At 33.9% G+C, this 24872-nt stretch overlaps 4 protein-coding genes across 4 annotated transcripts; 2 read left to right on the forward strand and 2 right to left on the reverse strand.

Moving 5' to 3' along the window:
- The first annotated feature begins 284 nt into the window (after positions 1–284).
- On the forward strand, positions 285–3433 carry LOC126671152 (cytochrome P450 98A2-like). The gene is made up of 3 exons (XM_050364870.2): positions 285–827; positions 1961–2358; positions 2691–3433. Exons 1-3 carry the CDS (start codon positions 347–349, stop codon positions 3333–3335), a joined length of 1524 nt encoding a protein of 507 aa, XP_050220827.1. The 5' UTR covers positions 285–346; the 3' UTR covers positions 3336–3433.
- A 782-nt stretch (positions 3434–4215) lies between these two features.
- Positions 4216–11535, reverse strand: LOC126673812 (FACT complex subunit SSRP1). Its single transcript, XM_050368110.1, has 17 exons — positions 11425–11535; positions 9880–10065; positions 9425–9530; positions 9115–9251; positions 8819–8902; positions 8596–8690; positions 8346–8454; positions 8041–8127; positions 7720–7812; positions 7371–7568; positions 7100–7245; positions 6873–7017; positions 6582–6680; positions 6314–6490; positions 6140–6218; positions 5909–6036; positions 4216–4378 (listed from the first exon to the last, which is right to left on the reverse strand). The coding sequence occupies exons 1-16, from the start codon at positions 11476–11478 to the stop codon at positions 5909–5911; spliced, it is 1923 nt and encodes a 640-aa protein (XP_050224067.1). The 5' UTR covers positions 11479–11535; the 3' UTR covers positions 4216–4378.
- A 4109-nt stretch (positions 11536–15644) lies between these two features.
- On the forward strand, positions 15645–18661 carry LOC126673207 (AP2-like ethylene-responsive transcription factor At1g79700). The gene is made up of 8 exons (XM_050367234.2): positions 15645–16061; positions 16251–16333; positions 16467–16475; positions 16670–16758; positions 17066–17139; positions 17238–17288; positions 17376–17452; positions 17859–18661. Exons 1-8 carry the CDS (start codon positions 15844–15846, stop codon positions 18395–18397), a joined length of 1140 nt encoding a protein of 379 aa, XP_050223191.1. The 5' UTR covers positions 15645–15843; the 3' UTR covers positions 18398–18661.
- A 1636-nt stretch (positions 18662–20297) lies between these two features.
- On the reverse strand, positions 20298–22628 carry LOC126673206 (uncharacterized). Its single transcript, XM_050367233.2, has one exon. The coding sequence runs from the start codon at positions 22541–22543 to the stop codon at positions 20513–20515; it is 2031 nt and encodes a 676-aa protein (XP_050223190.1). The 5' UTR covers positions 22544–22628; the 3' UTR covers positions 20298–20512.
- Between the last annotated feature and the right edge of the window lie 2244 nt (positions 22629–24872).

Raw genomic sequence — 24872 nt, forward strand, 5'->3', positions numbered from 1 at the left:
TATATTAATGTATATTTCGACATCCATCAACATTGATTTGACAAAAAATTATTCGGTGTTCTAACTCACATCAATATAGTTCATGTTTAGAATTGTTAGAATTAGAAATTCATATTCAAAATTACAATACGAGCTAAAGTTTATGATTGATTTTGTAATTGGTTAAAAATAAAATAAATCTTAAAAACACTAAAAAGAACAATTCAAATAATAATATTAATGAAAGGGACTAAGGGAGTGTGACATTTCTATTTAAGAACAGTATCTTTACTTTAGTTTATGTATTATAAATTGAAAGACGCTATGGTCTAATTCTCATCACATAATATCCATTCATTTTCCAAACATGACTCCCTTCCTAATAACTTCAATCATTCTTCTACTCATAACATACAAACTCTACCAACGGTTTCGGTTCAAGCTCCCTCCCGGGCCTCGGCCATGGCCGATAGTCGGCAACCTTTACGACATTAAGCCCGTAAGGTTCCGGTGTTTCGAGGAATGGTCTAAAACTTACGGTCCGATAATTTCAGTTTGGTTCGGTTCAAATTTAAACGTAATTGTTTCGAATTCGGAATTGGCTAGAGAAGTGCTAAAAGAAAATGATCAACATTTGGCTGATAGACAAAGGAGTAGGTCAGCAGCAAGAATGAGTAGAGATGGAAAAGATTTGATATGGGCTGATTATGGAGCTCATTATGTTAAAGTTAGAAAAGTTTGTACAATTGAGCTTTTTTCAGCAAAGAGACTTGAGGCTCTTAGACCTATAAGGGAACATGAGGTCAATGCCATGGTTCAATCTATTTATACTTACTGCACTCATCCTGGTAAATTCTTCTTTCTCCTAATTTTTTTTTTTTCCTATTTTATATGATAAGAATATATATTTTGTAGGGTAATTGATCCTGACCATCATTGAACTTTCGAGTTTTTTCATTTCAGTCACTAAACTATTTTTTTTTTCATTTTGGTCATTGAACTTTCATTTTTTTTCATTTTGGTATTTCAGATCAAAAATGCGTAGGTGGCAGCCGAAAATTGACATGTGACAACCGGATTTTATAAGTTTTACTTTGAAAATTTATCATACATACATAATTTTACTTTGAAAATGAATTTTTCGATCAAATAATGCATATATGGCAAGTTTTCAGGTTAAAAAAATTTAATTCCGGCTGCCACCTAAGCATTTTTGGCTTGAAAATACCAAAATGAAAAAAAATGAAAGTTCAGTGATCAAAATGAAAAAAAAAAATAGTTTAGTGACTGAAATGAAAAAACTCAAAAGTTCAGTGACCTTCGGGATCAATTACCCATATTTTGTACTTGTACAAATCTAAGGTTAAACATTCTTTTACGGATACTAGTGTTTTTACATAACGGTTATTGATTTTTAAATTTGTATATGTTGATAATCGAGTTTCAATTTCACCAACAATGGCATTTTACTAAATGATTTTTTGTAAATTTCTACTTACGTGGATAACGAAAATAAAATATTTGTCATATTTTATTTACTTTAAAATTATGGAACTAAATGTTAAAATTAAGAAGACGTATTTTTGTATCAATTCATTCAGTGGCCTTTCGTTGTTGGTAAAATCAAAGTTTAGTTATAAAAATTTAAAATTTGGTAACCATCCTCCAAAACTATTATAGATTGGGTTAAAGGTTATCACGGTTACTGAAGTATAATTTTTTGAGAGAAGGGGTGAATTTGCCCTTAATGTTTGGGGTCATGAGTAAATATGCCCGCAAAGTATAAAAATGGGTAAAAGAACTCAAAAAATTTCACACAAAAACTGCAATTTGACTATTATTTGCAATAAAAAAAATACAATTTAGCTATTATTGCAAAAATCAAAAGATTTGGTTTAAACTGCAGCAAGTCATAAAGGTTTGACTTTTTTCGCCATTAACCCTTTCCTTAATCTATTTATATTTACAAATAAACATGCAGAAAATGAAGGCAAAAGTTTGGTAGTGAGGAAGTATTTAGAAGCAGTAGCATTGAACAATATAACAAGGCTAGCATTCGGTAAGCGATTTGTGAAAGATAAAGGGGAAATGGAGGTTCAAGGCAAAGCATTCAAGCAAAGTATTGCGAGCGGTACAAAGTTAGCAGCCTCGCTTTCTATGGCAGAACACGTTCCATGGCTCCGTTGGTTGTTTCCGATAAATGAAGAGGTTTTTGCGAAACATTGCGACGAAAGGGACCGACTTACTCGAGAGATAATGGACGAGCACTCGGTGGCTCGCGCAAAATCTGGCCAGACCAACCAACATTTTATCGATGCGTTGCTTACGTGCAAGGATCAATATGACCTTAGTGAAGAAACTATTATTGGTCTCCTTTGGGTATGTCTTGATAAATTCGAACCTTTCCTTTTTGCATTGTTAAAATTACTCTTAGTAATTTACATGTACATTCAATATCACCTCTATTTGAGTTTGAGTTACCGCTATTAATTGACAAGTACATGTAAGGAGATAGTAAAACATGACTATTTTTTTGGTTTAATAGTTAAAAAAGCCAATTGTTTTTTACTTTTTATAAAAGATATTCAGAACTTTTAAAGTTTGTAAATTTATCCAATTTGACAATTTTGCTGCAATCTAGTCAGTTCCGATGATCAAACTGTTAATTCTTCTAATCGTTACTAATGAGTACACATATAAATTTTATGTAGGATATGATCGTTGCCGGTTCAGACACAACCGTAATTTCAGTAGAATGGATAATGGCTGAACTCGTTAAGAATCCGAGGGTGCAAAGAAAGGCTCAAGAAGAGCTAGACCGTGTTATTGGATCCAAACGTGTCTTGACCGAGGCGGATTTCTCGAATTTACCTTACCTACAAATGGTAGCCAAAGAGGGACTAAGGTTGCACCCACCTACGCCACTAATGCTCCCTCATCGAGCCAGTTCCGATGTCAAACTCGGAGGCTACGACATACCCAAGGGGTCGATTGTTCAAGTGAACGTATGGGCTATAGGGCGTGATCCGGCCATTTGGAAGAACCCGGAAGAGTTCAGGCCAGAGCGGTTCCTCGGGGAGGATGTGGACATGAAAGGTCATGATTTTAGGCTGCTTCCATTTGGTGCAGGAAGGAGAGTGTGCCCTGGTGCACAACTTAGTATTTACTTGGTCACTTCTATGTTAGGTCACTTGTTGCACCATTTCGATTGGAATCTTCCTAAAGGTGTGATGGCTGAGGATATCGACATGTCGGAAAGTCCGGGGAGGGTTACTTACATGCGAACTCCGTTACAAGCACTTGCTACTCCTCGTCTTCCTTCCGAATTATACAAATGTCACGCAGTTACTATCTGATTTTTTGATATTCATATTCATATGTTTAGTTCTTTCTTACTATTTAAAACTACTTTGGTGTTCATTGTTGTATTTTAATTATTTGTTATTCTCTCTCATTTATTTGAATCATAAAAAGTAGCAAGGATGTTGCTTTACCAAATAGGCTAACGATTTTGAATCAATTAATTTAGAGTTGGATAAATTTAAGCTTTTTTTTTTGTTATTATGAATTATTCAACTCGGTTTAGTTGATTTAGTTAACTCAAAATGGAGCTAATTTGATTCTTCAAGCATTCAAACCTTTAATTTCTATTTTCTATTAATTAAGAGAAAAATAATCAAGCCATGAACTAAATTGAAAGAAAATAATTAACCTTGAAAAAGGCTTTTTGGTATGTTATATAAATATAGAAGCTAAATTCTACTTTGACACTAAAATGTTTTGCTTCTTTTTGAATTCATCTATCACAACAAAAGAAAATAAAAAGCTCAAACGGGATAAGCGCTAAGCAACAATTTGTTAGGCTGTGTATTTTATTTCTTCAATAAGCGTTTTTCTTCTCTATTGATTGAAAAAGATCAAATAAAATAATCTTTATCGTGTAAACATTTAATAATTCACACTTTCGCCTCTCATGTTTTGAAATTCAAACGATACAGTATTTCACTTTTGTTTCCATCAACAATGTAGTCTCTCTGTCCATTTTTGCTGTCAGTTGACTACCAAAAATAGACAAAAAAACTAAATCGTTGATGAAAACAAAAATAAAGGATCAGATCGTTTGTTCTTTAAACAAGAGAGTCGACAGTGTAAATTATGATATATAAATAGGAATCTCCTAATAATTTGCTCATAAAATATTTAGAGTTCCAAACTTACTATTTGTTTTCTAAAGAGTTCTCTTAAAACTTTTTTTATTAAAAATATATTAACCTTTGACTTTCAAGTTATTTAACAACTACATTGGCAGATTTAGGATATCAATGGAATTTAATTGTTAATTCACCTTCAATTTTCTATCAGTCCATACTTAACTTCCACCATAACGATAGTTCTGGCCCTGCCCACCATAAAAATGCTTATATCATGAGAAAATTTAAAAAATTTACTTATTTACCCAAAAAAAAAATTGTATTTTTTACCTCAATACAAAAACGTTACATAAAATACCTCAAGTTTTTTTCCAGATTTATATTTTTCTCTCAGTTTTTCAAATAATTGTTTTTAAATAAACGTATGATATTATAATACTTACTCCCTCCGTCCTATTTAGAAAGTCCCATTGTTATTTTTCACACATATTAAGAAGACAAAAAAACATATATTTTTTTCTTGTTTTACCCTTATTAATTGTATTTTAGAATTGTACATGTCATTAATTACCTTGCAAGTGTGTTTAATTATTAATGAGACTTCTTAAATGGGACATACAAAAAATGGAGAATGGGACTTCCTAGATAGGACGGAGGGAGTATATGATAATACTATGATACCAACATAATAATCAAGCACTAAATAGGTTTTAAAGTAAAAAAATAAAAAATAATAAAAATATGAGATATTTTTTTCTATTTTTTTCTTATTAAAATAGAAAATCATACTTAATTGTTAAAAGTGTAAAAATAAAGTTCAATTTTAATCCATCAATTTAAAATTGTTTAAATTCCAAAAAAATTACTATACAATAACATTAATGGCAACCACATGCAACCAACAATTCATGCATGTATCATAAGCCAATATTGATGGCAATTCTAGCAAATATGACATTATAAATTTTAATTTTTTTAAAAGTAAATCGTCAAATAATTAACTAATTTATCTAATTGGATAAATTTATTTTTTATTATCATATTAGTTATTTTTATCACATGTAATAATAAGATAATTAATGTGTTTATTATTATTAACTGTTTTTAAAATTCTATACTTAACCTATACAATTAATTATTTTAAAAAATATTATACTAATTAATAATTTAAATTTATTTAAATTTTTTATAAAAAAGTTTACTATTTAAAACAAAACAAATTTTACTAAATTAAGTCAAGAAACTACATTAAACTTTATTTTAAAAATTAAATCATTTGGTGACATCAGGATTTGTACAAAACAGAGAAGTAATTAATAATTTAAAAATCAGGGTTCCATAATTTTTTTTAACATGGACTAGAAAGTATAACCTAACTTATATCTGACTTCGTGGATAATAGTAATCTATACCTATAATTTAAATTGTAGGACAAGTATTTAATTGGGTTAATAAAGTAATAAACTACTAGCCTTAGTTGAAAACAAAAGTACAATTATGCTTAAGATGCTATGCTCAAATTGATTCATTAATATGCTGTGACTAGGCTATCATAATCCATAGAATAAACTTCAAGTGGGTGGCATGGCATATATAGAAGAAGATATTAGATTAAGCTACCATACAGCAAACCCATATATTTCACTACCTAACTCTTGAAATTCCTCCATCAATTTAATTTGAAGACGTTTAACAGCACCAGCAGGTTCGAAGAAAGGAAAAATAAATAAAATCATAACTTAACGAGTCAAAACTAAGAATGAAAAGGGTTGATATACCTATTCACTGTCAGACTCATTTACCGAGTCTACGTTCATTGGTTGCGGGTTCTTATAACCATCAACTTCCTCTTTATATCGCATTTTATCTGCTCGAGCCTTTGCTTCATATGGTTCTTTCTCCTCCACTGCACGTCAATGACCAGATATATTGAGAAACACTTCAATACAGGCAATGCATCTCAGGTAAAACACTAAAACATAACATAAGTCAGCAAGGAGGAATCTAACCTGTCAACTTTTTCCACTTCTCTCCGAGTACTTTTCCCACCTCCCCGAAAGCAATGCCGGGATGACTTTTCTTAACATTCTATTGCCAATCAATATGATAAATTAGTACCATTTCCAAACAATAATAAAATCAAACATTCCAATCGGAAACAGAAGGAAGAGCATTAAGCTTACCTCCCTTTCCATCTGTGAGAAGAACATGAAACCAGACATAGCCTTTTTTGGTGCATTTGGATCCTTCTTCCTCTTCTGTTTTTTCTTCTTACCATCATCACTTCCATCTTTAGATCTCTTCTTAGGAGCTACCTTAGAAGATGATGGCTCCTTTGCCGATTCCTTTTTCACAGGTTTCTGAAATCAGCAATCCATTTAATGAAGTTGCAATAGAATACAGCCAAAATCTAAACAAATCATTTCGAAAAATTGATATAAAATGGTTTACCTCTGTTTCATCTCCACTTACGCTACCATCAGATTCTCCTTCCCCAGAATCATCAGTAGGAGACCCTGAATCATCTTTGTCGGCAACAAAATCTGAGTCCTGAAAACATAGGATTCATGTCATCAGCATCCTTAAATATCAAAGCAGCTAAAGCAAACAAATTGTCTAAAAATAATTGGGATGAGAATGTGCTTTTTCTCGGTGCATTTATGTAAATCAAATAAATCCCACTAAACAGCAATTTATGGATTCAAACTTCTGGATCGTAAACCTTAAGTTCAAACTCTTTACCTCTTCATCACTCTCATCTCCAGCTTCATTCTTAATGCGCTCAAGATGTGGGTCAACAGCATCATCATCGTCATTCTGCAAAACAGCCGCAACTCCATTGGTGGCTTGCATATCACCCAGGTTCATAATTTTGAGACCCTTGCCACTGTATAGAATATCAAAAGATAAAACTAAGAAATACTGAAAACAGAACCATTCTAGCATAGGAGACATTAAAGCCACCAGACCTGATGAAATCAAAAAGATTGTGATATTCATTTCTCTGAATATTGCGAAACAGATGCTCTTGCTCCGTTTTAAGTCTTATAAGAAGATCAAAATAATGCATATTTGCGCCACCAGCTTGATGCCTCTGGAATTCAACGAAATCAATCTAGCACAGGGATCAACCAAAAAAGATCAGAAAACAGAGTGACATCTAATAACTATTCCTCACATTCATAATAAAGGCCAAATCAGGTACATCCTGCAGAATCTAAGAAAAAAATTTAGAGCTACCTCCTCATGAAGAATGAGGGTTGGAGGTTTGGGTAAGAAGAATAAGCTTTTCTCAAGAGGATATAAGAGGCCATCTTCAGCTTTCAGTGAAGACTTCACAGCATAGCCGTCTTGCGAGCTACGGAATTTTCCTGGTTTAGTTACTTTAGCACCAGATAAGCCACGCAATATTGATGTGAACACTTCATGGATGAGTCCCTGTTAAATGCAAAAAAGTCCACCAAGGAACCATGTTAAGTTTATGAAAAAAGTTTGAAAGTTAATTCTGTCTTCAAATAATAGTTTAAAAATATGTAACTGTCTAGAGCAGAATACAGATAAGAAAGAAAAAAAAGATGTAAGCTATTACTTTATAGGATAGTTCTAATTTGTCCTTGTACTTTGTGCTCAAAAGATCTTCGTTCATTGTCAAATTGCTCTGGACAACAGAGTCGGTGTCAAACTACACAAAACACAGGATTATATTGTAAGTGTATGAGGTTAGAAAGAAACAAAATAACAATAATAAGAAACTAAAAGTTATTGATAATAAACGCATAAAAGGTTCAAAAAAAATACAACACTTAATTAAATGCATAAGCGGATAAAATAAAAGAACCAATAATAAGCAAGAGATCAACTATCATAAGCAAAGCAAACAGGTGACTTCATCCAACATAAAAAACAATACCTGTAAGACAATGTGTGGATACAACGTCTGCCCCTTACGAATGGGTGGATCAAGTGTAACAATAACAAAGGTATGTGGCTGATTAGACTGCGGAATATATAGATAAAGAAGGGTCAGAGATTCTTAATTGATATCAGGCCATCCAAACATGACAGTAAATGCTTCCAAGGCACAAAGTAGACAACAGAGGTACATAAAAAAAATTCAAAGAAAATTAAGAAAACAGCCAAATGTGAATCTAAAATCAAAAGCAGTTTCACACGCATGAAACCAGAAACTAATCCCTTAAATATAAAGAAGAAAACCTTTGGAAGCAAAAAGAGGCGAACAACACTGCTGTACTGAATTTTGAAATCATTGGCCTGTCCTTGGAGCCGCAAGAATGATAGGTGAAGTTCGACACTGTAACGGCCCCTACAGAATGATAATAAATTTAATTTGTGCACATTATTTGAAAAGTTAATGAAATAACACTCAGAAACATGAATGTGTCATCTTTATGTTTGGTGTAGCCATAAAGATAAGTATATGGATGTTCATGGGTCAGGAATCTACCTGGGTGTCAGAATTGCAACACCATCAAATGTAACAACAGCTTCTTCACCGCCAGGATTGACATCAGCCATTGAAGTTATTTTATCTCGGAAAACCTTGTAAAAAGTTAAATGCAAATAATCAATGGACAAAGCACATTTGTCTTTGCTATTCATAGCTTTACTGAGTAAATCTTTGTTTCACTGAAACTTCTTAAAATAAGAGTGTTTAACATGAAACTCACCTGTGCAGGAGGGCGATTTTCATCACCAACAAATTGGGTGTTGTGACTAGGTATATGAAAACTTATCTCCATCAATGAATCTTTCTGTCAGAACAAAACCAACACAATCAGTTACCTCACTGTTCTACACATACTAGAACTGATATATAATTCAACTTGCCACAAATTACAGATTCATAGCAAGTAGATCAAAGCGTTGCGAAATGGGCCCTAGGAACCCATGTGCAAAGAAGTTGTGAAACAAATAAAATCATTAAGAATCCTAAGGAGTAGGCGATATAATCATACAAACATACCTCATTAGCTCCGGTTGTATCATCCACATGAAACTCCAAAATGACATCATTTTTTCCTTGCATTTGTGTCTGTGAGACATCAGCTAAAGACACTTCAAATGCTTGCTTTGAACCAACCAAATAGGTAAGCATATTTCCTGGAAAAAAACATACAAGCTATCAGAACAAGATTATCTATATGAAGCAATCTATAGGAAGGAAGAAACTGTAAGCCATCAAATCGTAAAGGGTCAAAAGGGTTAAGCGCTAAAAGAGAACAAGAAACATCAAACTAGAAAGCCCAACAGTTAAAAGCAATAAAGTTACCAACCATTCAAATCAATATCTCCCCAGTTACGACCACTGATTGAAAGCTGCTTCTCTTCTAGTGTTATTCCACAATTGCTTTGGAAAAAATTGCTCAGGTTTGCATGGTCCTACAGAATGAAAATAAAATGCACATTACATACTTTTGAAACATGCAACGTTTGTCAGAGAGAAAGACCAAACAAGTTCCATAAACCAATAGGTGAAAAAGAAAGATGTATAAGAAAAAGAGGAGTATTAAGTTTACCCCCAATAAAACTAATAACAATTTTACTATTAAGAACAAGTTCTAAGGTACCCATGATACATGTAAATTCATAAAGATATGTAGCAAGAAATTTAGACTGTGCACCTAATTCTCTGAGTATTTCTCTTTGCATAACAGAAAACTATCATAGTGGTAAGTTAATTAAAACAAGGGACAAGGAGAGGGCGAGAGAGTATAAAGATGGAGGATACCTGGTCTCGAAATCCAGTGAATTTGTAGAACAGTCCATCTCTAATACGAATACCAAGTTGGTTTGTCCTTGGTACCTTCATCCATGTTAGTCCTGCAATATCAGCTTTATCAACTTCAACTGCTTTACCACCTCCCTGTTTCTTCCACAGAATCCCTCCTGAATGTATCTTAAGCTGCCCAGGGTTCTGCATTTCATGATTTAACAATATGAACCATATTTTAAAGATTCTAATTTCCACATTTAGGGGTACCTTAAATTAAAAATGCAAGATAAAGCTAAAAGTAACTTCCTTCCTCAGATTCAAGATCTTAGACCACAACATTACATGAAGCAGAAAATTAAAGTGGAATTGTGAAGAATCACATAAAAAGAACTTGAAACTTCATTTAAAAAAATGTGGCAATCATATCATCCGATTATGTTATTCTAAAACACCGTGTTATCAGCATGTAAAAGCAATAACAACTAAGACTACGAAATGGTAATGGAAAACAATTCTCAAAATTCAATAACTTATATAAAAAAGGAACAATTCCTGGGATTTCCTTCTAATAACAGGAAATTCAAATACGACTATTTCAATTATTGTTAATCACAATCAACTCCAATGGTAGGTACTCTGAAAACCCAAAAACTGAAAAATTCAGCATTTAAACTTCTTCCATCACAATCAATTAACTAAAACACCAACATTGCACAGCTACTTGAATATATAGCATCGAGTATGACTTAATTTTGGAAAAAAAAGTATTGACTTTTTGTTTTATTGTTAATCACAATCAAGTCCAATGGTATCTATGCTGAAAAACTAAAAGCTGAAAAAACCAGTATTTTTAAACTTCTTCCATCACAATCAATTAACTAGAACACCATAATTAGACTTCTAATTGAATATATAGCATCAGACCCACTAAATCAGCGTTATACAACAGCAGTAGCTTTTCATTAATAAAATTATTCTAGCTAGAACAGGTTAAGATAATTAGAATTAACTAATAAAACAAATTCCACAAAGGAAGAGAAAAAAAGAGCTAGAAAATAAAAGCAGGTGGTAAAAAGCACAACCATAAACATACAGAGAAAAAAGAGAGAAAAACAACCCGAAAACCCCATAAAATGCAGGAAGAAGTACTAGGGTTTATAAATGAAAACAAATAAATTTAAATTTTATTAACTTCGGATTGTCTAGTTTCCAGCCAAAAACTAATAAAAACAGCCAAAAAACAAATTTTGATAAAAAAAAAACAGGGTTTCAAGTAGCAAAAGAATCTGAACGCATCTCAAACACCAAAAACAAAAAACAAATCTCATAATAATGATAATGACGATGATGATTAATCACGTCCACCTTGTGATTTCCGGAAAAATGAAAAAAAATTAAAAAAAAAACAGAGTAACAAAAAAGTTCTTACAGAAATTAGGGTTTCAAATAGCGCAAAAACTAAACATTCTTCTCAAAATTAAAACATAAACATTATGAATTGGCTATCTAATACATAGAATTAAAAGGATTAGAGAGAGAAGTAGTAAACGGAAAACTTACAGTGCCGCCGCGGCCGCCGAGAGAGATGTTGTTGAAGAGGTGACCGTCTGTCATTTTTTCTGCCGGTAAATGTTTGAGCTGTAAAGAGAGAGTGGGAAAAGCTACGAGTGAGGCTTATATATTACGAAAAAATGTCTCAATGCGCACCGTTTCTTGTGGCGCGAAATGTTGCCTGAATATGTTCGATACGATGCGTTTTAAGCTAAGAATTTGAGGGTGTTTTGTGTTGGCAAATGTACCCAAAAGCCACCATATTTTTTAAGAATAGACAATTATTATCCCGTTAGAAACATTAGACATTCATAACTGTTTCTATATTTCTCTCTCTACCATTACATACTTTCTCTCTATCAATTTTCTCTTTGCTACTATAAATACTACTCTTTTCTTGCTCTTTTTTCTTCTATTCAACTCCCCTCACTTTACTGAGTATGGATCCGCCTTTGCATGTCGATACTTCTCAGTCTCAAGATATGATAGAATTTATTCAACGTACAAATAATTTGGTGGTTCCTGAACCAGTTCGGATTTTACAAGAAGTCATAGAGGATCCTTCTATGCAATCTCGGTATGTTTTGGTAGGTAAACTGATAATAAGAAAGATTTTTAGTATGACTACTATTCAAAATAAGGTGGCTACAATTTAGCATTTGCAAGATCATGTCCAAATAGAGAGCTGATGAAGGGCTACTAACGTTTGAATTTGTATCACAACAAGACTATGTATTGTGTTGGCCGAGAGACCATGAAATATTCTTAATCAAGACATAATTCTTAAAGAGTGGCCTCCGGATCTTACTATATACCAAATCAATTTTTGAAATACTCTTTCCTGAGTCCATGCACTACATCTTCCACTTTCTCAACTTACGGTGCAGAATGCTGAAAATATTGGTTCTCTATTTGAGGAATATTTGGAGATGCATTTATCTTCACAAGTACCTACATGGCACAAATGCTTTTTGCATTTTAAAGTTCTTGCCAGTGTCATCAAACCATTTTTGAAGGGGGTTTTTAATCATACACGTCCAAATGCTAAAACTTGGGTCCCTTTCAAGTATTAAAACTTTGGGAGATTTGTTTTCTTTTGTGATTTTATGGGTCATATGAATTGGGATTGTGAGTTAAAGAAGAAGCGGGTATCCCATCATCTGATTTGTTTACTTATGGCTTCTAGGTGAAAGGCCCATCTTTATTGCATTCCTCTTAGTTAACAATTCCTCAATTTCAAAGATTGCAATCAAAAGAAGGATCTATTATGCAAGCTCCTCTTATGCAACTAGATTTAGAGGGCCTCTTATGAGGTCTAAAGCTAAGCCTCTCATTGGTCCCGAAGGAATTTCTCAAACAATGATGGTTACATCTGGACCTGTAACTAATCGGTTTAACGTTGGAGTTGCTCCAATAGGTAGTGATTTACATGGTTCTTCTCATTTAGAGAGATAGACTACCTTTATTTGTAGCTTCATTTGCTTCTTCCTCAAGTTATAGTCCTTCTCTTTGTATGTCTATGTCAGATCTAGTGTTCTCTACTGTTATATCTACTCAATTTTAGATTCCTAATATGGATCCAATTCCTATGCATGTTGCTCCTAATAATGGGTGCTAACCCTGTGAATCCAAATGCCCGTAGGTTGTTGCATTTACTTAATCCTTATATGAAAGCTAAATATGGGCACATTGATATAGATGATATTCTAACTTTGGATCAAAAAGTTGAACTAGTTGTAAATTTTTTATATCGAAATCATGTTTTGACTTCTACTGTTGCAATGGAATGTACTGACAAGAAATCTCAATTTTATTGCAGGAAATTAGTGATTCTTAAAATAAGTTCCTCAATAGCCTCTGAGTTTATATTACATGCTTCTACTCATAGTATGCCTAATGTTTATTTCAAAGGATCTACTTGAAAGAAAATGGACAGAACTAATATCAGGCAACAACCTGTAGTGAGAGAAACAATTGATGATGATAACTCTCATAAAAGGAAGCTTTGTTTAGATGTTATCCTACCAACCCAGGATATAAGATCTATTAACGGTAAAGCAAAAATGACAGATGTTCGAGGCAGAAAGAAACTGGAAAATTGAGGCATGCATTCATTCCTCCTCCTAAACTAGATTTTCTTACTACTTTTTTAGGAAGAGAGCAGAAAAACAGGACACCAGCTCCAGGGTTTGGTATGCATATTACAGCAGTAGAGGGGGATATATTTCCAAATATTACAGATCTAGGTCAAGAGGGTTAGACAATTGTTTCTGAAGTTAAAGGTTCAATTTTTTAATTTTTTTATTACATGTAAACCTTTTTAAGTTTATTTTTGCCTTCCACTAGTTTATAGCTGAGCTAGTACTATCTATCATTTATGAAAAAAAAAACACTTAAAAAATATGAATAGCATATACTCATAAGCATAAAAGGAAAAAGTAAACCAAAGAAAATATGTGAAAATGAAAGTTAATATGATTTTTTATAAATTAACCTAAAATAACAAAAATAGTATGACATATAAACTTTTTTAAAGGATAATAAAAATAAAAGATTATGAAAGTGGGGTAGTAAATCTTATAAAAAGCACTTTGTAATTCTTTTTAAAATTTAGTTGCAACAATTTTGGACCGATTCAAAAAATTAACTGTAGTTTAGCACATTTTAAATAATTATCAATTTAACATGTATTTTTTATACTATCTTAAGTGATGAATTAAGAAAACTTATATACTAATTCTTAAATGATGAATTACGAAAATTTATATACTAATTTTTGAATGATGGATTAAGAAAATTTATATACTAATATCTCATGATAATTAAATAACTTTACGAAAATTGGCTAGATTTTTTTTATAATTGGAAGAGAAAACACTTATGGGAGAAATTAAGCCTACAATCTAATAGATTATTATCAAGCGCTTATACCGTTTGAACTTTAAACTTTAAGGATTAAAATAGAATTATCAACTTTGATTAAACTTGTAAAAGTATAAAAAAGGTTTTTTTTTTTATATGCATCCGGCCAATAACAAACTTGCAATAATTTTTTTTTTGTTTTTTGAATGTTCATGAATGTGAACAAGTTTTGGTCCAAGATGTTGAGCGCATAAATGGAAAATTAAAAATGCCAATGAAGAGAATATTGTTTGATGGAAATGGGCAGTGATCTCTGAGCAATACAAATAAATCCAAAAATATTAAGTGGATGGCGATTACTGCTAGCTTTACTCGAATATTATGTGAGTTGATCCCATAGGTAATTCCGCAATCATCAATTCACTTCCAGAATATGCTCAGTGCCGAATACAAGAAACTAACGTGCTGAAACCAGTCTGTTTCGTCGTCGAATCAAATCGAACCGATTTAGCCATGATTCAATATTTTTAATATTTTTAGCTGTAACTGTAAACGGAATATATATAATGAAAATGTAACCGAATCGAAATAATTATTTGATTCGATCAGTTATTTCGGCATTATATTAATTTTAAAAAATAGAATGAAATGAATGATCTTGGTGGTAATTTTTGATTACATGAAAATTTACAGGGCAATTTGAAAAAGTTATAAAGTACTGAAATTTAAAAAATAAAATAAAACATAACATGTATGAATAATTTGGTTATGTCAGCCGGTCAGATTAATTTAAAAAAAAAATTATATTAAAAATCAAACTGAACCGAACCTTTCAATCTTTTAAGAAACAACCGATAACTGATGGCTAGAGAGCTTAATTACGTCCATTTTATATTTCTTAGTTTCGCCAGCCGTAATATAATCATCTCAGATATATACAAAAATAATATTTCAGACATTTTCGATATGTGTCCAACCTTAAAATGTATTCTTCTTCCATGGCTCTTTTCAGTATGCTATTATTATTTTGTCTTTTAGTTGGTTATCTGAGAAATACATACCTAATTATCAAAGAATTTTGAAGCTCCCAAACAATTTAAGCTACAACATTTAATCCTCAAAATAGGGTTTAGCGGATAGTTGATTCTGAAGGTTATTGAACTTGTCTAAAATTATAAAATGGTTACTGAACTTTAAAATATATTAAAATGGTTACCGAATTTTTAAATTTACAATTTCGAGAGATTATTAAGCGATTTTCGGTCAAAATTATACATATGTGGCAATCAATTTTTGATTATTTTGTTCATTAGATTATACTAATAATTAAGCCGCAGTTGGTGAACAAAAATAAATAATGGGTTGTATACAGCATATGGACATAATCTTGTATTTCATTGCATTGAACTCATCGTTCCCATTGATTTTGACTTATTTAGCATTGTTATTGCACCAAAAACAAAAAAAACAAAAAACAAAATACAACAATGGACAAAATAAATACTTACATAAATAGACATTGCATTGCTACAACCATTTCCAGCAAGCCACAAAAAAAGAAAAAAAATGGATATGATAATGATGATGAAGAATGAAGAAAACCAAGGGAAGCGTCGTGCGTATGCTGGAGAAGGCGAGGCTAAGGGCGCTCGTCGTGTTAAAAGGCAGCGCCGAGATGTAGTGGTGCCACTTAGTGGCGATGACAACGAAACTCGAACTGACCAAACCCCGGCTGCTGCTGCTACAACCGTGAAAAGAAGTTCAAGATTTCGCGGAGTTAGCAAGTTAGTCGAACGAGCTTAATTTTGCATCAATAGTTGTTTATCTAACCTTTGTTTCTAATTTATTTTATGTTGCACGAAAACGTATCAAATCTTATTTTTATAAGACTCGAAAATTTTATATTTTTTCTATTCGTTTCAGCATTTTTGTTTACGTGTAAGATAGGTAACTAACATAGAATTATCGAACAGACATAGATGGACGGGAAGATATGAAGCTCACTTGTGGGATAAGCTCTCATGGAATGTGACACAGAAGAAGAAAGGAAAACAAGGTTCATCACTCTGCAATCTTTTTTCGTATGCAGTTTCGTCGTCTTTATTTTTATTTTCATATGCACTTTGCTTACGTTTGTTTATGTTCGTGCATTGGATTTTGCTTCGGGATTGAATACGGGCATTCAACAGTTTATCTTGGTGAGTGTGTTTAACTGGTTCTGATATTATTATGTTTCTGGTTATTTAATTGTTATTTATCTATGTTCCGCCATCATAATTAAATAAGAGAAGTTCCAACTCGGAAACTTTTAAATTTGAACGATAAATTCCTAGACCAAGTTGTTAATTAAAATTATGAAAATATGTTGACTAACTTATTTTGAATTCATCAGGAGCTTATGATGAAGAGGAATCTGCAGCCAGAGCTTATGATTTAGCTGCATTGAAGTATTGGGGGACATCAACTTTTACTAATTTTCCGGTACGATCACTACCAAAAACAAATGCAAAAGTCACACTTATATATACATATATACATACTTGCACACTACACTACAAAGAAAAAACAGTTATATTGATGAATATTTGTGAGAAATAATCCGTCATTTGCGAGGAATAAATAATTATTGCTATTTTCTAAATTTGCATTGTCATTGTGGCAGTCTGACGGACAATACCTTGATAAAATTGTAAAAAGTGACTATGTTTTCACAAATTTGTGACAGATTAGTGACCGTATTTTATTTTTTGTAGTACTATTAAAACGTTACCTGAATATAATTATGCAGGTAACAGAATACGAAAAAGAGATTGAGATAATGCAAACTGTAACCAAAGAGGAATATCTAGCCACCTTAAGAAGGTATATATGTTTCCATACATAAAATATTTATACTTTTTAAAATCTCACAATATAATCTTCCGATTTCTCTTAACGATTTCTTGATTCTTTGATTGCAGAAAGAGCAGTGGATTCTCAAGAGGAGTGTCCAAATACAGAGGAGTTGCAAGGTGAATTTTCTTGTTAAATTTACAAACAGAATTCTCAAATGTTATTAGCAGCTAATAACATTATGTTTTCGGGTCGAAAATATGCAGGCACCATCATAATGGGAGATGGGAAGCACGAATAGGGCGAGTTTTCGGAAACAAATACCTTTATCTTGGCACCTACTGTATGTCACACTTGAACAATCAACTCTTTCTTTTGGCCAAAATTATCATTTTAACCCTTACGCCAGACTCGGATTTCACTTTAAACATTCTTATATTTGTCTTCTCGTAATGTTTTTAAGATAAAGATCAAGTTAAAGTCTCCTTTAACGAATCAGAGAGTCCAATTTCATCCAATTAACAGTAGATAACGGTAAAACAAAAGTTTGTAAAAGGGTCCAATTTGATCTATTTATAACATTATGGTCCAAATTGGAACAGAATATAACATTAAGGTCCAAAATGAAATTTGAGCTTAATGCGAAGGTCTAAATGATATCTTTGGCCCTTTCTTATGCTTGAAATTGAAACATTTTATAGTTAAAATGCTGAGCAATAAAGTTCAATTTACTTGACATTTCATCTCAGGCACCCAAGAGGAGGCAGCTCATGCCTATGACATTGCTGCAATCGAATACAGAGGGATCAATGCAGTCACCAATTTCGATCTGAGCACTTACATAAGATGGTTAAAGCCGCAAGTCGCAGCGAATGACCCGCAGACAGTTGCAGACTCTCGAATGTTTCCGTCGATCGGTAACTACTTAACACGAGAAGAATGTAAACCATCATTCTTCAGCACTACTCCTTTCGATCAAGATTGCACAAATTCTCCGCGAAAACAAGAAGAGTTCCGAAGCAAAACCCCGATCAGCCCATGTAGCAAGACTTCATCGCCCACTGCACTTAGCCTCCTACTTCGATCCTCGATTTTCAGGGAGTTGGTAGAGAAGAACTCCAGTGTCTCTGAGGAAGAAAACGAAGGAGAAGAATCGACCAAGAATCAAATACAAATAGATGAGTTTGGAGAAATCTTTTACGATGGAATTGGTGATATTCCATTTGCTTACGCTTCCAATAAAGAAGGGTTAGAGATTGAAGATAGAGAACTTCAATTCGTGTTATAATCGAACAAGTATTCGCACCTGGTACATCAACGTGTAAATAAGTTTGTCGATTAGAACAGTTTGCATGGTTTGCAGATTTGATTTCATTCTGGGAATTGATCGTATTTGTAAGAAAAAAAGTTTTTGTCTGCACAACAGGATTATTCAACATAACATCTATATGTCCGTGTTCAGTGTTCACTGCTTGAAGGCAAGTTTAGGCAAACTAATATATAATAACCCATTGTTCAGTGTTCATTATGCTGCGTTCAGAATTACAGTAAACCCAGTGTAATTCCATTCATAAGCTTTTATAATAAAATCTTAAATGTTTCAAATTGAACAAAACTGAACCAGTTAGGTTCAGTATGGTTTGGTCATACACTTCCTCGGGATTGTGGTTCAATCCGGTTTAAAGCGAATGCACACCCTCACCTTCAAATGACCATGATCTTACGTGCTCGTGCAAAATCCAGCAAAAGACCACGGCTTTACTCGATCTTGACCAATTCAGCTGCACATCCATTAAACACTACATAAAGGTATCTAATTCACTGCTTGAATTTCAGATCAAGAAACCAAGCATACGATTGTCTAACAAATAATCAAAAACTAAGCCAAAATAACCTACCCTCTATAAAAATGCCATTTAGTCATCACAATCTCAAAAGACAAGAGTTGGAAATAGTTTGGGATTTACCATGAACCAAAAGCTTCAACTACTACACAATTTACTAACATTTCAGACAGTGCAATCCACAAAAAATTTCCCGCACACATCAGGATCAGCTGTAAGTCCAGAAATGTGCTTTTGAACCTCAAGTATTTCAGGAGTAACAAAAATTCTGGAAGTAACATGGTTATTCCAATCCAACATCTTCAACCAAAACGCTCAAATCAGATTTATGAACAAAGGGAAATCCTTATGTACCAGCTCCACAAAACTTTAAGGGCATAGACTCTCTTACCTTAGACAGTATAGGGGATGAGACGTAAAGCTATCAGAAAAGGCAAATGCTAAACACCAAAACATTCTACTGAACTACACAATCAACCATCCATCTAGATATTTGTTGAAATGACAGCATAAAAATGAAACAGTTTAGTAACAGGTAATAAGATTAAACCCCATTAAGGATGTCAAGCAAACTGACAAACATACATTCTTTCAAAGCTCCCACAAAACAGTAAACTTACAGAGCATAATTTCCTAAGCTACATAGCCCAAATACACAACTGAAGGTGCTGCATTAAATTCATTGCATCTCGTACAGATTAGCACTACTGCAAGTAACAAATTACCCTCTTTCCCGAGATTTGTCTCTATGATGTAGGAGAAAATGCAAAAATTTGTTTAATGGTAAGTAAGAAAACAAAATGGCAGAAAACAATTCTGAAACTGTATATCAATCCATGTAAGTTTGAACCACATCACTTTAATAACGTACTCTGCACCGATTACAAAATAATATAGTAAAGATGTGTTCCAAGTTCCAACCATCCAAACACTCGCAACACAGCATGTACGTATTCTAGAAATTTCTTTGACAATGAATCAATGTAGTCTTGCTTACTGATTAGAGGTAAGTTCAGACTCTATTGTCCAACAAATGCTCAAACAAAGCTCAAAGCCCCTCCATGCTTAAGCAAGAGTAAACTATATACCCCACCCAACCATTTGTCTACTGTTCACAACCTAATAAACATGTTCCGGAAACAAAATCATCAAATTTAATGTATGATGTATCCACAATGATCACTATTAGATGCCCACAAGTGACAAGGAATAAACTAAGGATCATTTCGTACCTATGTTAATGTTCTTCACGAGTCAAACCCTCATCAAAAAGCATAATGCAAATGTGATAGCTTGAAAAGAGAGAAGCAGAAGAAAAAAAACATGCAGAAGAAGGTGAAAACAAAGCATCAAAAGTTCCAAGGCATCCTCTGAGAAATTTGCAAAATTACAACATAAAAACAAAACAACCAACTAACAGGGAAAAATCAGCTATGACTGCAGTGAGAATGTTGAGCCAACTGAATTCTAATTTCTGACTTTGAGACTCACCTCTCTTGGAGACATACATGTTTTGTATTGTGTTCAAATGATACAAAATTCTATTCCACTACATAACGTCAGAACTGCTTTCTTTTATTTCTAAAAAATCTGTCTCTTTTGACATACACGTAAAATAGTGCAAAGAAACTTATTGCAGACAACGAAACTGAGCCCCATGGAAAAGGTGGATCCTTGAAACAAAGTAGTGACGCCTCCAATTCTTGAGAAGCATGGTATACAAGCGAATGAATAGAATACAGATCATGCTCTGAGGACCTGATGTAATACAAAGCCATTTCGAAGTCCAAACGAGACATTGCAGAAACTGTTTTATCCAGCTTGTATTTGAACAGGCTCCATCTCTGTACAAACTCAATATGTTGATTCTGTTTAAGTAGTTTCCTGTCACCCCCATGATTTGCTATAGATTCAAGCACATCAATGGCACTTGTTATAGTGTAATTCAGAGCCGTCAAAAGAACATTTCTCCGAGCTGCATCCATCTGGACAAAAGAAAGAGACGAAGTCTCTGAGAAGGGCCCAAAGGGAGTTTGCCCAACACTCCAAGTATAATCTACCAACGTATTATTATGCCTTGAACTCCAGGACAAATGGGTAGGCGAAACTCCCCACATACTCTGTAAAATTGAACCAACAAGTGGTCGCTCAAGCTCCCTAGTATGTGTAAACACATGACGTCCATTGCAGCTATAGTCGCTCACAGTCTGAGTAGTCTTTGTTCTCACAGCAATAACCATATCTCTAAATGCAACCGACTGATGATAGCGATCAAGCAGCAATAACGTATTATAATCCAAATCAAACACATAAACTGGAAGCACCCTACCAAATTCCTCCTCAGGAACTCCAGCCATCCTCCTAAACTCCTCAGCAGATTCAGACAATATCTGATGCAACTTTTTTGAGTCCAAATACTCACTCACTATCAACGTGTAATTATCAAACAAAAACCTAGAAGTAAACGAATTAATAGACCTCGAAACAGTAAACGAACAAATCGAACATTCCGCATAATTAATCCCATAATTCCTAAAAACTAAAGACTGATCACCAAACAATAACCCATTCTCATCAGCCTCATCTCTAAAACTCTTCTCAATAGCTTTCCAATCCAAACCACTCGAGTCTTTACCGGACCCATAAACATGAATAAACTCAACAATCAAAGAAGTTTCATAGTAAACAGGAATTCTCAAAGAGGGCACAAGTAATACCTGATAAGCACTCCAAATCAAAGAACCCAAATCCGCAAGCATCGCCTTCTGCGACTTGGGTCTCCCGTGCATTGTCGCTAGAGGATGAAACTCGCCTTTGGGCAAAACCCCGTCCCCGGATAAAGCCGGACCATAGTCCACAGGACCAGCAGAGAGATCAATCCAAAGATACCTCTCTTTACCAGTCCAGACAGTACCCAGACACTTGGTAAAACCAGGTGATGAATCACCCGGTGTATAACTATAAGCATAGTTTTTTTTACTATAAGAATTATCTAAAGAGATTAAATAAATATAAATCCCATGAACAGGTTTTTCCTTCTCATAATCTTGCTTAATTATGTCATCAATTACGCTGTAGGATACCGACAAAAGCGGCGACCGGAGGGAGGAAGGGGCGGCGGAGAGAGCGGAGGTGAGGGCGTCAGAGAGGCGGGAGGAGAGGGAGGAGGCGGCGTGGGAGATGTCAAGATGGGGAGAGTGTTTGACGGCGAGGCGGTGGTGGTTGGCGTGGTCGGAGGAGATCAGATGGAAATGATCGGAGGATTGGGTGGAGGAGAGGAAGGAGTGGAGGAGAGAGGCGGAATCGGGGGGGAAAGTGGAGGCGCCGACGAGGCGGATGTGGAGGGAGAGAGGGACGGAGAGGGAGAGGAGGGAAGTGATTAAGGAGGGGAGGCGGGGAGGGGCGGAGTGGGAAGTGAGTGAGGTTTTGATGGAAGAAGGGAGAGAGGAGAAGGTGTCGTTTGTGGATTTTGGGTCTTTGTGGAATTGTTGAGACAGGAAGGAGTCTAGGCCGGGAATTAGGGTGGTGGCGGTGGCGGTAGCGGTGGTGATTAGGAGGAGGAGGAGGAAGTGGAGAGTGGTGGTGGGCATGTTGAAGAAGTTAGGGTTGCATCTGGTGGTGATTAGATTCAAGTTTCAGAAAGAGGAGTGACTGACTGACTGTTGATGACAAAAGGAAAAATTGCACCACAAGTGTCTGAACTTTTCAAAATATTCTATTTGAGTGTCTGAACTTTCTTTTATTCTAAAATGGTGTTCAAACAATTTAAAAACATATTTGTTTTTCGCGAAAATTTTAAAAACATATCAAAACACTGTTTTTCTCATTTTCCGGCTTGCCGGTGCTAACTAAACATGCATACTTGATTATCTGGCATTCCATGTCATTTTGTAGGTGTTAGAGTGACAAAATTATCTCTGAGTAAGCGCATTATTTCTAAAAAAAATAGGGTTTCAATTCAAACAAAAAAATAACTCTTTATTCCCTCCCTGCACATTTTTGAAACAACTCGACATTGTTATCAATCGCACAACATAAAAGCTTTCTTCAATCACTCAGCTTATGTTCGAATTGTTCAAGCTCTTCTTCTGGGTCTCTAGCATTGTTGTTGAAGATTGAACAAAGGTAAAAGCTTTCTCATGGAATCAATAACTTGTTGGATTATTGAAAAAACATATCCGGCCAATTCTATTTCTGTAGGTCACTTCAGAATGTAGATGGATGTAGTCCGTGTATTTTACGGTGGAAAATTTGTTAGGAGTGAGGATGAGAGGGAGTTGAGTTATGTGGAAGGTTCAAATATTGAAGTTATAGTTTGCATTAAGAATTTTAAATTTAAGACCTTTAAGAGTAGCATTAAGAGTATATTTAGGAATAGCAAATTACTTAAAATTCATTTTAGAAAATATAAAATGCCTTTGGCACATGGTCTTTTAGGAATGGGGATGATTGGTGGGTAGATAGTGAAGCCGAAGAGGTTCATTATTTAGAATAAAGTGAAGATGAGGATTTAGAAATTGATTGTCAAGACTAAAGCTTTCAGATAAGAATAAGAATTACAAGAAGCTAGACATGCACTTAAACAAAATATGATCAATAGAAGGGGAAAAAATTGAATGAAGAAAAAGATAATGATGTGAATGCGAAGGAAATTCATAGGGAGTCTAATTCAGAAGCAAATGAGAATGAAGTTACATGTGTCAATGATAGAGCAGCCATTTTATTAAAAAGATATGCAGCACATGTTAAGCAGCCAGGGAACGAGGAAAATGATTTTGATTCAGATGATGATGAGTGGAGTTGTGCAAGCACCGATGAGAGTGATGATGATCACGCTGTTAGAAGGTACATTTCTTGCTTATGATCCAAGAGCTGAAAAGATAAGTTTCAGTTTAGAGATGACATTTAGATGTTCATCAGAATTTAAAGAAGTTGTCACAAGACATTCTATTCAAGAAAGGCATGCAGTGAAATTTGTTAGAAACACCAAAGAACAAGTTAGAGTAAGATGTTTGAAAGCAAATTGTCCATTTGAGATCTATGTCTCGTATGATTCAGTGACCAAGTATTTTCAGGTAAAAACTCATGTTAGTGATCATATTTGTGTTTCATTCAAAAATAAAATAGTTTAAGTGCATTAGGTTAATGGGAATTACAAATTTGAAAGATATAGTGAAGCATGACTTGAAAGTGGCTATTACAATTACCAAAATGAGGAGGGTTAAAGATCTTACAATTGGTATACTAGAATGTGAATTGAAAGAGGAATAAGTAAGATTGTGGGACTATTTGGCAGAAATTTAAAAATCTAATACTGGTAGTACAATGATAATGAGAGTTGAAAGACCAATTCCCACTGAACAACCAACGTTTTATAAGCTGTATATATCATTTGAATGTTTGAAAATATGTTGGAAGGGTGTAGAAAGGTCATAGCTCTTGATGATTTTTTTTGAGAGGTCAAGAAAAAGTTGAAGTTCTTGCTGTAGTGAGAAGGGATGGGAACAACCAAATGTTTCCAGTTGAATGGTCTGTTGTAACCGCTGAAGATAAAGTTAACTGGAAGTGGTTTATAACATTATTGTCAGAAGATTGGAAATGGAAGATGCCACTGGTTGGGTAATAATCACTGATCAACAGAAGGTACAATATCAAACTATTTGTTCATTACATTATTGTTCATGTTTATAATATTTTTTAATTGAAAATTAAACGTACAATATCAAACTATATGTTCATTATATTATTGTGCTTGTTTATAATAGTTCGATTTTTTTGGACAGGGTCTAATAGATGCTATCTTGGCAATACTACCACATGCCGAGTACAAATATTGTGCAAGACACCTTTATGCCAACTAGAGGAAGAAAAATAAGAATAAGTCCTTGCACAAGCTGTTCTGGAAGTGTGTAAAGAGCA

The sequence above is a fragment of the Mercurialis annua genome, linkage group LG3, assembly GCF_937616625.2.
Source record: "Mercurialis annua linkage group LG3, ddMerAnnu1.2, whole genome shotgun sequence".
NCBI lineage: Eukaryota > Viridiplantae > Streptophyta > Magnoliopsida > Malpighiales > Euphorbiaceae > Mercurialis > Mercurialis annua.

Bases quoted from the DNA above. Each gene is read 5' to 3' on its own strand.
- LOC126673207 (XM_050367234.2), top strand. From the start codon at position 15,844: ATGGATATGATAATGATGATGAAGAATGAAGAAAACCAAGGGAAGCGT. The intron at 16,759-17,065 runs GTACGATCACTA...ATAATTATGCAG, and splicing joins CAACTTTTACTAATTTTCCG to GTAACAGAATACGAAAAAGA. The intron at 17,289-17,375 runs GTGAATTTTCTT...GAAAATATGCAG, and splicing joins AAATACAGAGGAGTTGCAAG to GCACCATCATAATGGGAGAT.
- LOC126673206 (XM_050367233.2), bottom strand. From the start codon at position 22,543: ATGCCCACCACCACTCTCCACTTCCTCCTCCTCCTCCTAATCACCACC.
- LOC126673812 (XM_050368110.1), bottom strand. From the start codon at position 11,478: ATGACAGACGGTCACCTCTTCAACAACATCTCTCTCGGCGGCCGCGGC. The intron at 7,569-7,719 runs GTAATAGCTTAC...TGCATTTAACAG, and splicing joins AATTAGAACTATCCTATAAA to GGACTCATCCATGAAGTGTT. The intron at 6,219-6,313 runs GTAAGCTTAATG...GATTGGCAATAG, and splicing joins TCTCACAGATGGAAAGGGAG to AATGTTAAGAAAAGTCATCC.
- LOC126671152 (XM_050364870.2), top strand. From the start codon at position 347: ATGACTCCCTTCCTAATAACTTCAATCATTCTTCTACTCATAACATAC. The intron at 828-1,960 runs GTAAATTCTTCT...ATAAACATGCAG, and splicing joins TACTTACTGCACTCATCCTG to AAAATGAAGGCAAAAGTTTG. The intron at 2,359-2,690 runs GTATGTCTTGAT...AATTTTATGTAG, and splicing joins CTATTATTGGTCTCCTTTGG to GATATGATCGTTGCCGGTTC.